General features: G+C 37.7%; 1 protein-coding gene across 3 annotated transcripts in view; it reads left to right on the top strand.

Annotated features, from left to right (window-relative positions):
- The window catches only part of CDYL (chromodomain Y like), a 106,128-nt gene that overhangs the window by 80,130 nt on the left and 7,755 nt on the right, over positions 1 to 18,243 (top strand). Inside the window, exons 3-5 of one of the 3 annotated variants that reach the window (XM_015619038.2) lie at positions 3,103 to 3,147; positions 14,237 to 14,493; positions 15,083 to 15,255. In XM_015619038.2, coding sequence (XP_015474524.1) covers positions 3,103 to 3,147; positions 14,237 to 14,493; positions 15,083 to 15,255 — 475 coding nt within the window. Of the gene's footprint in view, positions 1 to 3,102; positions 3,148 to 13,792; positions 13,979 to 14,236; positions 14,494 to 15,082; positions 15,256 to 18,243 lie in introns of those variants that run through there. The other 2 variants (XM_033512096.1, XM_015619039.2) reach the window with 2 other exon arrangements.

Genomic DNA, 18,243 nt, shown 5'->3' with positions numbered 1-18,243 from the left:
CAACTAAATAATCCCAAATCGGCTTTTTGAGTACATATTGCTCTAATATAATTCTCAGAGATGTCAGGGCGCTCTCTAACAACATTTTCTGGGGGCTTACTGGAGCATTTGTTAGACAGATTTGTGAAGCCTCAGCTTGAATTTTAGTCCTTTTTGTCTCCTTTGTAATCTGCGCTTGCATTTATTGTAGTCAAAACTCTTGCTGCCTGGACCTAGCAGGCAGGGAAGTCCCTGCTTGTGAAGAGGAGGTGATGAATAGTCACACTTCTCTGACTGTCCCTGTTCGTGCTTCATCCCACTGCAGGCTGTGGCAGCCTCAGCAGATTCACGGCTTTACCTCCCACCTCCCCCTGTACCTTGTGCCTCAGCAGGACATCCTGTTTGCATTTTCTTTCTGGGACTTTTCTCATTCTTTTTTTTTCTCTACCTAAGCATTGATAAGCTACAAATTGATAGCAGCAATGAAATGGCACTGTATTTCTCTTACAGATACCTGCAAATGTTTTTCCTCATGATTTTTTGGGAGAGTTTAAGGAGTATACATCTCAGGCTATTTTCTGCGGTGAAAATAAACTAGTCCACAGATGTGGTCTAAAGTACAAGTCATGTTGTGTTTGCGAAAGTAGTTCCCAATCTCAGTGTATTTTATAGCCATGAAACTGAAATATTAGAAGATAGATTCACAGCAGGAAGCGGTTTTTAAAACATTGTTATTTGCTAGCCATTAAACTGGACAAGAATGTGTTGTTATCTTTAGACATGGTGCTTTTCACGTTACTCTGTTATCCTGCCTGTCCTCTTTCCCCCTACCTCTTCCAGATGAGTTCCTAGTTTGTGGCAGCACATGGGAACTGATCAGGCTGAACATTAACCCAGTGCACTCCACAGAAATGGTTGGCTTGTTCCTGCTGCTACATTATTTTTGTCAGGTTTTGTGGGGGTTTTGGCATGTCTTCATTTGTTTATGTCAATTTATTACTCATTTCTTGACACTTAGACCAAAGTTGATATTTCTGTCTGAATAATGAGCCTAGAGAAGGAAAGCACTAATACTTTTGCCCAGATACTCAGTGGTTGTTGAACTGTATTTAATTTTTTTTGTAAATTTGGTTCAGGATTCCATTGGTCTTACTCGAGACTGGGAAAGGGAAAAACAAAGGCGGTAAAAGTACAGGTGATAGTTTTAAACTGGAATTTGGTTGAACTCTGAAATGATTCAGCAGATGCATCAATGGATGGAGGGATAGTATTAAGGAACCCAGCTGCTTTGTGTCTGGGTTAGGCAGAAATACCTGCTATGAGTGACTTGTTTGTGATGTGGCAGACTATACAAGGAAGAAACAGCAGTGAAAGGAAACAAATTTCAATTTTGATATTATGTAAACTAGATTGATATTTAAGTACCTCAAAGAATTCAGTATATGCTGCTTGCCCAGGTCACAGGAGTATGCTGAGGCTTATGGAAGGAGTGATCTTCCTGAATTTTCCAACTAAACAAAGTGCCAGTCTGTGGCAAGAGCAATCAAGCCTGAGGATGTACATGCAGCAGACTTCCTCCTTGTAGGGGGAATGAACTTGGTTACTCAATTTGCAGTGTTGGTCTGATGTGAGGATGGGTATGATCATGCTGCTTCTTGCTTGTAGTTTCTTACCTGATGTTATGGGGAGAGAGGTGGGGTCCGGAGGGGAGTAATCCCTCTTTGAAAAACAAACCTCACATTAATTCCTCTAGAAATTTCAGTAAGTTTATAATTTTGTTTAAAAAATAATGAAAAGGACGATCCTACTGCAACATTTTTATTAATTGTGATGATTCAAAATAATAACTTAAAAATACTTTGGGATTGGTAGCATTTTAACTGAGCTGTAGGAGGAAATATCTAATGGTGTGGTATCTTTTATGATGTAGCTGGCATGGAAAAGTCATCAACTATTGTAACTAAGAAAAGACAAGGTGTTTATGTTTGTAAAACACAAATATGTTGATGTATAGATAAGAACTAAACAAAAAACTATAAGCAATAACTTTTGTTCTAGTTAACTGTTAATCTTAGGCAGCACATTAGTGATGTGGTGACATATTCTGAGACCAAATGGAGATGCAGTGTTTCTTATAACTCTGTATATCAAACTGCCAGTGGCAGAATGTCCACAGAACATCCTTGTACAATAACCCTGAAATCTTTGTTGCTACAAATTTCCACTTCTGAGCATCTGTACATTTTAGGATTTTTAGGAAGCATAATTAATTTTGGATAAAGAACTTTTAGTTTTAAATGTATTTCCAACTTGACGGAATTTAGAATAATTCTGCGTATACAGTTTTGATGCTGAGCAAAATAAGGTTGCTGCTGGTTATTATTTTTAAATCCTGAAATTTACATGTAAGATACATGATAGGGGAGCTTCTGATTCTAAATTTGTAATGGTATGAAACTGCAAAATATTGGTAAAATATTTTCCAAGTAATGAGTGACCTCTTGTAAAAGGATGGAATTTCTCTACGGTACCCAGTATGGCTCTCCTGAGTATTGCTTTGGATCTCCAGTAGGTTTTAAGTGGAAGGACACTTTTGAAACTTGACTTCGAGAGCAGTCCTGTTTATAAACAGAAATAAACTGAAGAGGTTTAAGGCTGCCTTTTTAAAAAAGTGTTTCTTCTTATATCTGAAGCTACCTCACTACAAATTTTATTACCCAAGGTACCTTCCAAATTTGCTAGTCTTTAAGCGAGCAAGTCATGGAGGTATTTCACTTATGATACATATCCCATATAGACTATCACATTTGCTTGAATCTCTTTTTTAATTGTCAGTCAGCAGTCTTACCATGGTCAGTCCTTTTAGTCTGTCATTTGTTATACGTTCATTATATTCATACCCATTATAAATATTTTTCTGGTTTCTTATGGCATGCTGGTTTCACCACTAGTATTTTAATTGACTTTGTAGCTTACACTACATTTTACTTTTTATTTTGATCTAATTCTTCTCTCTCTTTTTTTCTTTACCACTGGAAAAATTATTTGTGTTTAGCATCTGTAGCTATGAGAACTTCAGAGTTTTACTTTGCATTTCTAATACCCGTTCTTTATCTGTTTTAGCATCTCCCTGTATTCTTCCCAGTGTTCTTTACTTCCTATTTTCTTGTAAGTATAGCATATTCTCTTTTTCCCCTCAGTTTCTATTGACCTGTTTAACCATGTGGAGTTAATTGAAGCTACATCTCACTCCTGAAGAAAATAATTGAACTACTATCTTAGTTCAGTTTCATTTTTACACCATTTCTTTATGTCTGGGGTATCTTGTTATTTGTCTGAAAAGTATTTAATGCAGTATCTTTTTACATAACGCAGCTATCTAAAATTGCACAGCATTCATCTTAGTAGAAATTAAATTTCAATTCCATTCTGTTTGTTTTGTGGTTGGAATCTGACACGAACAGGTGGATCCCTGGCAGGTTTCAGGAAGCAACCAGTCATGTAATTCATCTATCATTCTGTCTTATCTATGACATGTTTAAATGGTTTCCAAGTTAAAATTGAGCTCACAATTGTGGCTGCTTATGTACTAATCTCATTATTTTTGTGTACACATTCTTTGCTTTACTCAGTAGAATTCCTCTGTCTTTTGTATAGTGATTCCTCATGATATTTTTGGTTTCTCTGTGTGTTCTTAGTAGATTGTTTCCTTAGGCAAGATTTAGTATTGTAGGCATCTGCTGTACCTAAAAATGTTCAGACCGTGTCACCCATGAACCACCGCTTAGTAAATACAAGTCTGAGCACAGCTTTATGAACTTCCTGCTGAACACGAGGCTTCAGTACTGGACTTTGGAATTGCAGCAGTGGGAGTTGTAACAACCTGCAAGCCCAAACTTAAAATGGAGATTTCATTTTTTCCTTTTCCCTGCTTTTTCAGATTAAAAGGTTGTGGATCTAAGTCCCTCCATGAATTTGCAGTGATAATATATTTAAAAATCTTTGAATTTGCTCTTGAACTGTGAATACATGAGTATGACTCCCATGAAAAGATGTGCTCCTGTCCACATCTCCAAATAGTCAAATAAACCCTACTATCCTATTGCCACTTACACAAACTATAAAGTCTCTCTGAGGCCAGTGCACACTTTGATTTAAAGTATCAGACATGATACACTTGTTTCTTGGTTTTTGTGTAGCAACAGCCATTATGGTACCTAACTAAACCTCCCTTGGTTTTGGTAGGGTTGATAGTAGTTGCTAAGTCCTACTCTCTGAGATACACCTTAACTGGTTTGTCTTTTATGAAACTTGTTTGGAAATTTACCTTACTTGCCACATATTTTTCTGTTGGGTGGTTGTTTTCTCTGCCACAGATGTAACTTCCAAATTTCTTGATTTTTTTTTTCCCCCCCTTCAAAGTTTCAGCCTCCTAGTATTAGTCCTTGTAATAATTCAGAGGATATGGTTTCATATTTGTACATTGGTCCTGCTGAAATAGTATGTCCCACTTAAATATCACCATGCTAGTTCTGTTGCTTCTTTAGCTGTCTCTTCTGTATAGTAATAGAATCATTGTTGGTACTGTTTTAATCTAGGTACTAATAATTTCTGTAAAGAAAAAAATCCAGTACTTCATAAAAGCAGATTCTTACAAGAAAAAATAGATTTTGGGGATAGGGACCACTTGTAACTAATAATCCTGGCTTCTATATTCCTTGCTTTGTAGCCTGAGGGAAGCCTCTTGGGTAGCTGTGAACCATTTTCTATGTATGGCAGCATGTGTTAACTACTTACTTAGTGGTTTATGGACTTATCAGTTCAGGTTTTTTGTCTGTGAGATTTTTGTACTTTGATAATTTGTTCATAAATACGACAACAGTCAATGAAGTAGAAAGCCTAAGGTGTTACACAGGCACTTACGCTTTCCTCAGCAATATGAAAAGCATGCACCCAAACAGAACCCATGCATGTGATCCATCCTGCTGCGTAAAGGCAGCTCACTGCCTCCAGCCCTTCCAGCTGCTGGCTGAGATGCCTTCTCTGCTCACTGCTTTCAGCTGTGGTTATTTTCCTGTGATTTATTGTGGGCATTTTTGGGGAGAGGGGTTATTTATTTATTTACCACTTTGTTGCAAAATTTGATGAAAACTTTTTCTTATGATGGGCATTTTCCCAAGACTCGTGGCCATCCTAGTGGCCATAGAATGGGGTGGAAGGGACCTTAAAGATCGTCCCACCCCTCTGCCATGACTGGGACAACTTCCATTAGAACACATTGTTCAATGCCTCATCCAGCCTGGCCTTGAACACTTCTGGGGGCAGGGCATCCATGGTTTCTCTGTGCAGCCTTTTCCAGGGTCTCTAGATTTGTACCAGCAGATCTGTGTCCTTCTTTTGCTGTACACCATGTTCAGGATCTTTGCTGTATCTGCAAATCCCAGGTGCGCAGAGCTATACCATTGGCACTGCAGTCAGGGCAAAATGATATGAACACAAGTGCCTCCTGTGTTTTCTAGTAATTGTGTTTTTTACACAAAACTGTGTTTTCTAGTCTCCCAAACTGTGTTTTCTAGTGATTCAGGAAAAAGCCTGACTGAAGGAGGATGTCATATTTTTTCCTCATGCAAAGTATCTGATCCAAGTCTTACTCGTGGTAGTCTCCTACTGTTTACTTTAGGACTTCCTCTGAGGTATTTTTTATTTTATTGTTTCAGTGGAGTATTTTTTTGATGATTGTGATTATTATGAGGGTATTACTGGATATGCTCCACAGGTTCTCTGGTTGAGGCAGGTGCTCATATGTGTGCTGATCCTACCTAATATAGCCAAAAAACAGACAGGAGAGACCAGATTCATCTTCAAAACACAGGTTGTCACTCCTTTCCATCATTCCTCCTTTCAGCTGTTGCCAGTAGATCATATCCTCTGCAACTTCAGTATAAAAGGGTGGATTTGGCCTTGTAATTCTGTTCTGAATTACTTTTTCAGTTCAGAGCATCTGACTATCCAGCACCTGTTGCATGGGATACCCAAAGATACTTTTCATCACCCATTCCTCAGAGAATGTTTTTTCTAAAACTGTGTTTACACTTTCCCAAGACCTGTAATCTTCTTTTCACCCTATCTTCTCCCACTGGTGCCAATGTCCAGCTCTTGATTTTCACTCCATACCCCTTCAGGCAGCAGAAGTGGTCAAGGAGCTGGCAACTCTCTTGCTGAAGTGCAAGGATCAGGACTAAATACCCAGCACTGCAATATTTAGTTTTTCACTTGAGGGTTTTGGGAACCTCTTAGAAAAGTCAGAGGCTCCTCTTTTGCTCTTCTGCTTCCCATCCCAGACAGTTATTTCTTCCAAGGTCAATAATTTCTGATGAGGGTGCTGCTGGAGAACAGTTTGCCTGTGTATACAGCATGTATTGCGGGTTTCTCAAGTACAAAGTGTAGCTGGTGGTGTTAGGGCACACAGCTGTGTGCCCTTGTGTACTGGAGGATGGCTTCAGGTTAATGTGCCATCTCTTAATGAATCTCTTCTTGAATATCCCACAGGAGGTTGAGACAGCTTCTATGAATAGCAGACATCAGATAGTGGCTGGAAAGACACGTGTACCTTCTTGAGGTAGATACTTAAAAATAGAGGTGCCTTTTTCCAGCTGGAATACTCCAGCACTCTGATCTCAGGGTTTCCTGGAAATTTAACACGTGTGCGTCAGTGTCTTGAACCTCTCGAAGTCCTGAGCCTTCTCTGTCTAGTTTTCTGCATTGAAATGCCAAATGGTTTGGGGGGCAGTTGTGAATAGAGCTCTTGCAAACTCTGGTATTGAAAGCCTTGTCTGTGTGATAAGAATGAATCTGTCAATTAGTATTCACATTTGTTTTCAAAAAAAAAGGTAAGCAAAGGTGTCCTGCCGATACACTATTATACCCATCTATTTAAATTTCATTCATAATGTCCTTACAAGCATTATATAGTGTGTACTATGGCATGTATATGTTTGTGTCTATAGGTGAAACTACTGGGATGTCTTTTGGCAGTATCTGTTCTAGACGAGCCATTTTTCACATCACTCAGGGGATTGGATTAAATTGCAGCGAAGTGCTCTTAATATAGAATGTGTTCACCTTAGGAGTTAGCGTGAAATAGCTGGGTATACTTCAAGTTTAAGCCTTAGCCTATTTTGCAATAGCTTCCCTCTGTAGATGAGCCCCGAGAGATGTCCTTGCTTAACTCTCAAATTTTAGAGCATTTTGAAGGAATGCTGTGGTATCATAACCTGCAGCTCCAAAAATACCAAGATAGAGGAGTTTTCCCTTATGAAATGTTCCCAGTATTAAAAGACCTCAAAAAGGAGTCTGTAACCTGGGAAAGGCGTATTTGACTTAGTCATGAAAGAAAGAAATGAAACTAACTCTTTGCTTCCCACATCAAATACTTTGATGTATACTACTGTGAAATATGGCTGGGATTTCTTGATTGGAGTAACACTGGAGGCACTCAGGAATTTTTATATATATTTTTTCCTTACAGCCATCTAAAATGGTAAGAACAGTCATGTGCACTGTTTTCTATTTGTCAGTAGCATCTTGACTATAGATTAAGTGGAAGACAAATCACTCCAAAAACAGGCAGAAACTGCAGTGGAAGGGGAAAGCAGAACAGCTCTAATTTATCTTGATGCATAATAAAGGAGAAAAAAAATTGCTGAGGAGTGTTTTTTTTTTTCCTCTATTCTTGGTGAAATAATAAGAACAGAGAAGTATTTGGAAAACATTTTGGAGTTATTAGGAGGGGGACACTTTCTCTCCACTGAGAGACTGTGGAATGTTTACTTAATACATTATGCATAAAATGCACAGTTCCTCTTCATAGACAGTAAAACTTAATCATGCTCCTTAAAAGATATGTTGCCAATTTATTTATTATTAACGTTATCCTGGTTGGTTCTGTGAGCATGGTCTTAGAAAATCTTAGGTCTAGTGTTTTGTTATTCCCATTTTTTTAACATATGCCCTTTTTTTTTTTTAATTTCCATTTATGCAATATAAAACAGGCTAGGGTAAATCTATTTAATTCAAGGATGAAAAAATGCCATTTTCACTTGTATTTGTTGCCCACTTCCAGTAATAGAATTTTATGTTCTGATTTGTTGTGTTTTTGGTTGGCATTATGAGTTTATCTTTACACGGATCCTTATGCTCTGAAAAGGAGCAACATTCAAAAGCAGAAATAATTAATAGCCTGTAATCTACTAAAGTCCAGTATGACCAGTAATGCTGCCCTATTCCTAACAATATTAAAATAACATATATTTGATGCTCTAAGTAATCTAAGAATCAGAGAAAACTTTCTACACAAGGGGGAAAAGGCTGCTGCAATATTACTCTAAATAACAATATTTAACAAACTGAATAATAGTTAGGCTGTCTAACTTGACAGCCAAAATTAGAAGCTAGTGTAAGATGGAAGAACTTCAAAAGTTGGGTAGAGAAATATTACTGAGGCACATGTGTGTGCTTCTCTACTCATATTAGTTTTGTCCATAACAGCAGTGTCCTGTAAGAAATGTAGGTTTAATAATAGCAATGTTTCCAAGTGACATTTACAATTAACACCTATACAAAATATTTGGAAAAGAGTAGTAATTAAAAAGCACAAGGAAAGGACTTTTAGGAGTTGAAGGTGGATACTGACAATCAAGCCTGCCAGCCACTGCATGACTGTTTGCTGCTGAGTTGTAGTTTCCTGTTGCTGATGTTCCACCAAGTTCTATCATAATTTGCCATTTAATCTGTTCTTAAAACCTACAGTTTGTAGTTTTGTTGCACTGAAATGTGACATATTTTCAAAAAACAACAGAAGGTGGCTGAAGAACATCTAATGGTTCCCTGTGTAACAATTTCCTTGAAACAGACTCCAAAGTGGTTAACTTTATTTAGCAAGGACAATGGTACAGCACACAAAAACTTCCTCCCTCCTCACAGCAAGAGTTTTGAGGAGGGTATCAGCAGCAGGATACTGCAGGGATCATCAGCCTATACATGGAAGGAATACTGTCCTTTTCCCACCCCCTCTCCTCCAAGGCATCTTTGGGGATGCCTGTTCTGATGCTGGGGTGTGCACAGCTTACTGCTGGTTGCACTGTTGGTTTGTACTCTGTATCAGTGGAACAAAATATTCTGAAAAGAATTAACTGAAGTTGCATCTTTCTTACCTAAGTGACTGGCATATTCTGAGCACTCTTTCAGAAACACAGAGCAAATCAGCATTTTAGGTGGAATGTACAATAAATTGAGACTTCTTTTTCTTGCAAAAATTTATTGTGACATTTCAAAGTAAGTGGAACTTTTGTTTGATTCAAAAACGTAAGTGCTATTAATATGCATACTCAGACAAAAAATAGGCACATACATAGGAGGTTTAGAACCCTCATTTTTAGTTTCTCTAGTCTGTGCCAATACACTACAATTCTAAGATATTTCCTGTGTAATCGCTGAAGAAGAAGTGGAAAAAATACTGGAAACTCTTCTGTATTATGTTTGCATTGTGGTATCACTGTCTGGAATTCCTGTCTCCTGTGAAATACTTGATGTAGTGCAGAGTTAAGACTGGAAAAGCTTAACAGTGTTTACAGTTAGAGATTGCTAATACATATGAACGTGTAACAAAACACCTCTGTTTGTAGGCAAAAAACTAAATGTGAGGCAACCTGTACTGGACAACTAATGTTGAACTGTCATGTATTATATATACAGGGTACAATGAAGAAGTAAAAGTACAGAAAGGACTTGGGGAAAAAATGTAGCTTACTTCTAGCACTGGATTTTATTTTTTTTCATTGAAAATTCAAGTTGTTTTTACCAATCAGTTTTCCAGATCATATTGTTCCCTGTCTGGTACTTGAGTTGTAATCAGTTACAGTTGCAGTTTTATTTCTGCAGTTAACACTCCAAGACATTGCTGCTGATGGTGTTTGTTCATTTACTTATTCAAGTGGGATGCTTCTCGATAACTCCTGCATCACTTAGTGTAGGAAAGGACATAAGTGGTGCCAGCAGGGTACAGGAAAGATATTGGAGTTCCCGAAGCTCCTTTTGAGCATGTCAGGCTTCTCTGAAAATACTGAGTGATTTCATGATTAAAATGAGAGCTGACATTCAGTGCAGATGAATGCCAGGCATTGAGGAGGGGACAAAACAGGCTTACATACCAAACCGTGCCTGTAGAAAACATAAAACAGCGACTGGTTCCTGGCTATGTGTTGCTGCTCAGGGAAAGGGCATTGGATTTGTTTTGGATAGTTCTCTGCAAGCATCTGTTTGGCCATAGTTTTAAAAAAACCCCACAAAATACATATTGAATATTGTGTCCTATTTTGGGCCCTGTTCCAAGACTTAGTAGAAGAGGGAGAAGCATGGAGAAGAATGGCAGGCTTGAACTGGCTTCTGGAAGAAGAAAAGGGAAATAAAATTGGGGCTAGTCAATCTGAAGGGCAGTGATGAAAGGAATGAAGAAAGTCAACATGTATGTTCCAGAACTTGCTGCCAAGAGATACTTTGGAAGACAAACCCATAGTGGTTTCAAAAGTAAATTGGACAATCCCGTGGAGAAGAAGAATTTAATTACATGGGGTTTAGTGCAGCCTATGGTTCTGGGCACGCAAATTTTAGCAATTGCTAAGTTTCTGGTTGCTGGAGTTAAAGAAAATACTCAGACAGTATTGTTCACACCTCATGTTCTTGTGCTTGTTCCTTAGGCATATGTGCTAAACTTTCAGAGACCACATACTCTGTCAGTCAGACCTTAAATTAGAGCACCAACACATATGTACCCAAAAAGAAGCATGCAAAAGAAGCTTGGCTGGTTTTAGACAGTCTCTTCAGATGTATCCCCAGTATTGTCACAGGAAGGGGAGTATTTGTATTCAAAGTTTGATACATAAGCTAAACTGAACTTCTCATTGGCAGTAAGGCATGAATATCTTAGAGAGGTGCTTGGGATTTTAACTTTGGATTGTTGTGAAGTGAGTGTAACTTGAGTTTTTAACAAAAACACCTTTGTTCTGCCCCTTTGCCAAAACTGGTATTTTGTGTCTGTCTTCCTTTGGATAAGACCAGCTCCTTTCTTATCTGTTGCTCATAGCTTATGGGGTTTTTTCCCCTCCAAGGGCAGTTGCATGAAATTGCTGACTGTTACCAGGTTTTGGCCAGCAGCTGCAAAACAAAGTATTCCTCCTAACTTCCTTTTGCATCTATAAGTGAAGCTTTGGCTTAGTCCAGTAGTACTGTCTTCAGCTCTGAGAACATGTTAATAATTTGCAGGTGACAAAGTTTTTATATAACTATAAGCAGTCTGCTTACACCTTAAACAAACAGTTCTTCATTAGTTGGCAATGTCCAGGGTAAACTGTCATTTTTTCCAAGTCCTTACTGATTTTTGGAAGCTCAGTTTGAAAGGAGAGGACTGTGGTGTTTTATCTTTGTTATGCTATCTCCATATCTCTTAAAATGTAGAACTGCTTTTGGTTTGTTACAAAACTCCGTTTTAAAATATTAAAATATAGCTGAAATTATCCTGAAGATAAGTAACCTTAATGTAAAGTTTGCATGTGATGAAATCTCTCGCAATGCAGTTAACTCTCAATTGAACTTTTTTATTTTTGTCCCTATTTGCTGTACTGCGTGTTCAAGACTGAGCATCAAAATCACCTTTGGCTATGTACTTACAAAATGAAATACTGGTTTATGTTGAGTTGTCCCTTTGCTTCCAAGGACCAAATGCCAAGAGAAAGAGCCCCCTGTGCTGTCAAGTATGCAGGGTCCCAAACTTCCATCAGTAATGACAAATGTTAGCGTGTTTTAACCCTTTTGGTGCCCTTTTCTGATCTGTACTGGCTGGCTGAGACTCCGTGTGCAGAATTATGGTTTCTAAAGCTGACAGATTTTTTTTTTATTCCAATCTGAGTACCCTAGAAGCGTATTTACATGATTGGAAAGAGGAGACTTCTGCCTCCGAACTGCAACTGTCCCTTGCTTGTGGTTTGAAAGGAACTCCAAACTATTGATAAGTGTAGACAGAGTTTATATAAAAAAGCAGGTCTCTTCCTAGTTCAGTAAGCATGAAAATTGGCCTGTGGTGTTTACATCTTGATCTTTCTTGACAGAAGTTTTGTCTCTCAAAGTATATAATCATTGTCTCATGCATCTCAAAAGTAATTTTCTCATATTTATCTTTGGAAGAATGAGCTGTGTGAAAATACAGGCTCAAAGGTCTTGAACAAGTTTACTGACTCTTTGGCTTAGTCTAGTATATCCTGCTTTCCCAATTCTCCATGTTTTTCACTGTGGCTAAGAAAAAAGACATAAAAAACTCATACCAGGGTTTAAAAATCAGAGGTGATTTCAGTTGTTTTAGTATACATTTCCTATGGAAAACCAAGCCAGTGATACCATTTCATCTTGTGTTCCTAAGGAAGTATGGGGCAACATTGGTGTTCCTGCAAATTCCCTTTCAAGAGAATTCTTTTAAAGGAATGTAATTTCCATAATATGGTTTACAAGGGAAAAAAATTAAAAGCATTCCTCATCAACTTCATATTTAGTATACACCAAATTTTTTATTCATTCTGCTGGAATGGAAAAAAATAAGCAATGGAAAATTTGGGAATAAATGTGAATTTTTTGTGACACTAAAAAGTTCTGAGGTATCTTTAACTTCTTCACAAAAAAGCGAGATGGTGAGAGGATTAAGTCACTAATACAACAAGAAAGACCTTAAAAAGTAGAATAAATTTTTATTATTGTATAGATCCTTAAACAGACAACTTGCTTAATTAATTTTAATGTATTTATAATAAAATATTTACTTTAAAATATTTGTTATAAAAACTTCATTATATCCAGAGACATCTTTTGCAATATAAATAGAAAAATGTATAATGTTCTAAATTTTAATTCAATTTAGTCTCTTCTCTTATTGTGTCTCTCATACTTCATGTAAGTCAATGTAAACAGCACTTGAATACAGTGGAAATGTCAAGATATTGGATATTCCAGTTGCTTAAGTGAACCTCTTTAATGTTTTCATTGGACCCACAAGTATTTCAAGTACGTTGTAGTTAAAAACAAAATTTGAAATAATTTAATTTTAAATTATAACTTCAGAAAGTTGATGTCAAATTACAATAACAATTAATAACTTACTTATACATGGTTTAACTCTACTTCTTAAGGCTGTATGCATGATGTTCTGAAGTACCTGTTAGTGAGATAAGGGCAGTGGCTTTCCAGAAGATTTTAGTCTCAGGGCTCGATTTTCAGGAAAAATCTTTCAAAACTTTACTGTCTTCAACTCTAGCACACTTTCCCAAAATTTTTACCCCTCCTTGTCCTATGCACACTCCATTACTTTAGTATGACAGATTCTGTGGAGATTTTGCACAGACACCTAAACATACAGAAGTATTATACCTCCAGTATGTTCTTTTATATTCTCTATTTGGTATTATGTGGACTACAGAAAAACCTGCCCCTTCTGTGACATGAGGAATGGCCTGTTTACTTGCATGCCTTCAAACTCTCTCTGTGTAAGGGACTGGGAATAAGACCAGCAAAACTTAATTGTCTATTTACCAATTCCAATAGCAAAAAATGTTTAACATGAGAAAGATCTCATTGTCTGTGAATCGATTAAAATATGCATCACTGCATGTGCTCCTCTCAGGGAAGTATAGTCTGCATTTCTTCATTTCCATTTTTCTTTAAAGACTAACACACTTTTTATGATCTTGTCAGTCAAGGTCGTTACTTGGTTTATTCTAAGTGTCTTTTTCTTTATAATAACTTTGAATGTTTGAAACAAAAGGCTTTTATTTTCTCTTAGTGATGATGATGCTGTTAAATGACTTTGAAAAGTTGGAAAGGGAGAAAGCAGACCGTTAACCTACTGAAGCACGCCGGTGTTAGCAACATTAAATACACCTTTCTCCCCTTCTGAAAATAGGTATATGACAGCTGGCCTGTTTGGCTTATTCTAATGGTATATTCTCAAAATGATAAAATTAATGTCTTGCATCCCTTTGTCACTTCTGTGCACAGTGTGTCTTTTAGTAACTTGCAGGAGACTGAGTTTCATAATTACTGTGTGTTAATATGAGTTTCATATTAAGAAATTATGCATGAATTATGTTTTCATGTTAATAGCTATTTTGAGATGGGTGAGCTAATCAAGTGTAATTGTACTTGCTTAAACTATTTTCAGGTACACCCACCTTTATGGAAGCATTAGCAGCCAATGGTACAACCAACATCCAGACATCTGTAACAGGAGTGACAGCCAGCAAACGAAGGTTTATTGATGACAGGAGAGATCAACCCTTTGATAAAAGGCTACGTTTCAGTGTGAGACAAACGGAGAGCGCGTACCGGTACAGAGACATTGTTGTCAGGAAACAGGATGGATTCACACACATTTTGCTATCAACAAAATCATCTGAAAATAATTCATTAAATCCAGAGGTTAGAACAATTCTGATTTTGGGAGGGGAATTTGAAGTCCTTGTCTCATTTCCGCTTGTTACTCAGGCACAAACGTACACAAAACATAATACTGGTTCTTACTTGCAAGATGTTATATGTACAGTTTCCTTTATGTGTAATTCACTTGCATTTAAAGACCCTGTTATCCAGCCATGTTGATGTGTACTGTCTTATAAGATGTGCAGTGATTTACGAAGTGCAACTTGAAAAAATCTTTAACCTCAATTAAGGTTCTTTTTTTTCTGTATTGGTTGCATATGCCATCTGCTGTCCAAATTACAGAAATGCTGAATGAGTGCTTTAGTTACAGATAACATCTAATAGATCTTTCTGTAATGATTTAATTATCTTTGTCTAATTACATTTTTGAAATGCAAAGCTTCTAATACATTAACTTCCCTTTTTTTGAATAATGAAGAAAGTTAACTTTTCTAATAAGATGGTTGAGTGGATCCTAAGGAAAAATTAAAGATGTTGAAGAGTCCCATAGGGGGAGGAAGGGAAGAGAACAACATGCTACTTTGCAATGATGGATTAAAATGATTCTTATGAAATTTTTATTTTTCAGGTTATGAAGGAAGTCCAAAGTGCACTGAACACAGCAGCTGCAGATGACAGTAAACTTGTGCTATTCAGTGCAGTTGGTAGCATTTTCTGCTGTGGTCTTGATTTTATTTATTTTATACGACGTTTAACGGATGATAGAAAAAAGGAAAGCACTAAGATGGCAGAAGCTATTAGGTATGTATGACTGTCTTCAGTCATCTGATGGGTATTATTCAGCATGTGGCCTGGCTTGTTCTGTCTTTATTTCAAAAGCCTCCTATTCAAAAAGATGTCAGACATTGACCCGTTACATTATAGCATGCAGCACTTCCTTATGCTCCCTGTCTTTTTCTATTTGGGTGGTCATTTCCTGCATTTTTAATTTTTAACAATGAAATTTTAAAAATTTAAAATTTTTAAAATTTAACAATGAAAACTGGGAGTATTGTAATATACACCTCCAGTTAAAACCAATATTAAAATACTTCAATAGCCATCGAATTTCAGGAAAACAAATTTAATACACCAAAATTCAAGATGTGTATTGAATGAGTAAATTGATACAGTATGTTCAAAGAAGTGGAATGATGGATATTTTAGAGGAGTAGATTAATACTGGTGATCATCATCACAATGCTAGGTACCAAACCTAATTAATTAATTAAACAAAATGGGCTGAACTACTACCACATAGAAGGAAATATATGGAAAAAAAAATATGGATGTTGGAGACACATTTTAACACTACAAACAAGTGTATTTGAGCACTGGTTTTGAGATCCTGGTCTCTTGCATTCTTCCAAAGTATCAATATATATTTCAGAGCCCTTCTTCTGTTGTTTTTATCAGTGGTCATTCTAAAACATTGTGTTATCAGTGGTGTTTCTAAAAAAAGGCCATGGACATGTGAAGCCTGTTTCATTGGAGACACAGTTGGTTTGTAAAGATGGTTATAGTTCTTTTTATCAAAGGAAATTCTTCAGTCATTTCATATAAAAGTTGCTTATGCAGTGACTTCAGATATGGCCAGAAGCTCTTAGCAATGAGCTTCTATCACTCTTTTAATTTGGGCCTTTCCAGAAACCTGTTTTTTCACCTAATATTCATTGTTAATAAAACGGTGAAGGTGACTTAAAAGACTTAGCACATCATCCCTCTCAAATAAGGTATTTTTCATATATATTCTAGAGATGGCCCTCTCTGGGATATTCAGACGTTACTAAAATTATCTTAAGTCTCTGGATGGGATGTTTGTATAATGACTTGCATGAGATAATTCCAGGTTTAGATTTGGTTTTTCTGCATTTAGCTATTTCAGTTCACTAGAATGAGTTAAGAAGGGGTGTGATAACCTTTAGTGCTGAATACCATATAATAAAATTGTCCTGTTTTGCAGAAATACAAAAATGTAACAGATAGGGAGCAAACTTTAAAATTATCTGTGTATGTATTCATACACGCATGGCTGTTTTTTTCCTAAGAGACTCTTGGAGTTACTACTGTTTGAGAACAGAGGAGCGTCCATATTTTGTGGGTACTGGAATGAATTGTCATTTTTTGTTGTCAGTGAGGATGATAATGTGCATATATTATAGCATAGTACCCAGAACATTATTACCAACTGAAAGAAGGGAGATGACATGGGGAAGTTTACAGGTGTGTGATATGAGATGATAGAGCTCTACTATTCATGTTCATAATTTTAAAAAGCAGATTTATTTGTTAAGATAAGCTCCTTAACGACAATCAATAATGATTTGCCTGTTTTAGTTTATACCTGATTACTATCACCTAAAAACACAGGGAATTACCTTATGCCCTATGTAAATCAGTACAGTGAGGACCAAGCAGGGCCATGCCATAGTTGTGGTGCCCAGAGGTGAGGAAAGGCTGCAGCCTTACCTGAGAGCTGTGGGACACATGAATGTACCGAAGTGCTGTATCATTTGATGCTTGTAGAGGCGTGTGAAATCTGTATCTGTCCAACTGCTGGGATGTATAGGGCTGGGAGCAGTGCTAGGCTTTTACTGAATCAGAAAATGGTTGAGGTTGGAAGGGACATTTGCAGGGCATCTTGTTCAGTGTGCTCAAGCAAGGTCACCTAGAGCAGGTTGGCTAGGACCATTTCCTGGGTTTTTTTTTTTTAAGTCTACCAAGACAGAGTCCATGACTTTGTTGGCTGCCTGTTCGGTCATCCTCACAGTAAAAAAGTGTTTCCTGCTGTTCAGAGGGAATCTCCCATGTTTCAATTTGTGCCCACTGCCTCAGTGGGCACCACTGGCTCTGTCCTCTTTGCACTGCCTTTCAGGTACTTTTACACATTGATGACATTCCCCTGAGCCTTCTTTTCTCCAGGCTGAGCGGGCCCAGCTCACTTAGTCCCTGGGTCACCTTGATGGCCTTTCACTAGACCATCTGGAGTCTCCCTTTTATTGAGAAGTCCATAATGACACTAGGGCTGAGCAGAGGGGCAGGATCAACTCCTGCAACCTCCAGACAACATTCTTCCTAAAGACAACATTCTTCTAACCTCCAGAAAACATGCTTCCTAAACACAAGCAGTGTGCTTGTGCTATCCAGCACAGGATAGCACAAGCACACTGCTGGTTCAAGTTCAACTCTGCTGGGACCCCTAGCTCAATTTCTGCCAAGCTGTCTTTCAGCATATATTGATGCCTGGGGTTGCTCCTCCCCAGGCACAATGCTTTGCACTTCCCGTGTTGAGCTTTAGGAGGTTCCTGTCAGCTCATTTCTCCAGCCTGTCAAGGTCCCTCTGGATGGCAGCACAATCCTCTGGTGTATCAGCCTGGTTTTGTATCCTGAGCAAACTTACTGAGGATACACTGAGCCCCATCAACCAAATCATCAGTGAAGCTGTTGAACAGTGCTGGACCCATCACTGACCCTGTTGGGTGCCACACTTAAATCACTGGCCTGTGCCATGAGTCACCACCCTCTGGGCCAGCCATTCCGACATGTTTCAGTCCACCTCACTGTCTGCTCATCCAGCTCATACATTGACAGCTTGACTATGAAACTCTTATGAGAGACAGTACTGAAATCCTAACTCTGAGCTCTGTGTAGACAATATCCACATCTCTCCCCTCATCCACCGAATAACCACCTCATTGTGGAAGGTTATCAGGTTGGTTTTGAAAGTGATGTTACTGTGGAGATGAATTA

Source organism: Parus major, chromosome 2, assembly GCF_001522545.3.
Source record: "Parus major isolate Abel chromosome 2, Parus_major1.1, whole genome shotgun sequence".
Lineage (NCBI taxonomy): Eukaryota > Metazoa > Chordata > Aves > Passeriformes > Paridae > Parus > Parus major.
Note: the sequence above shows the minus strand (reverse complement) of the source record. Positions and strands in the feature narration are given on the sequence as shown.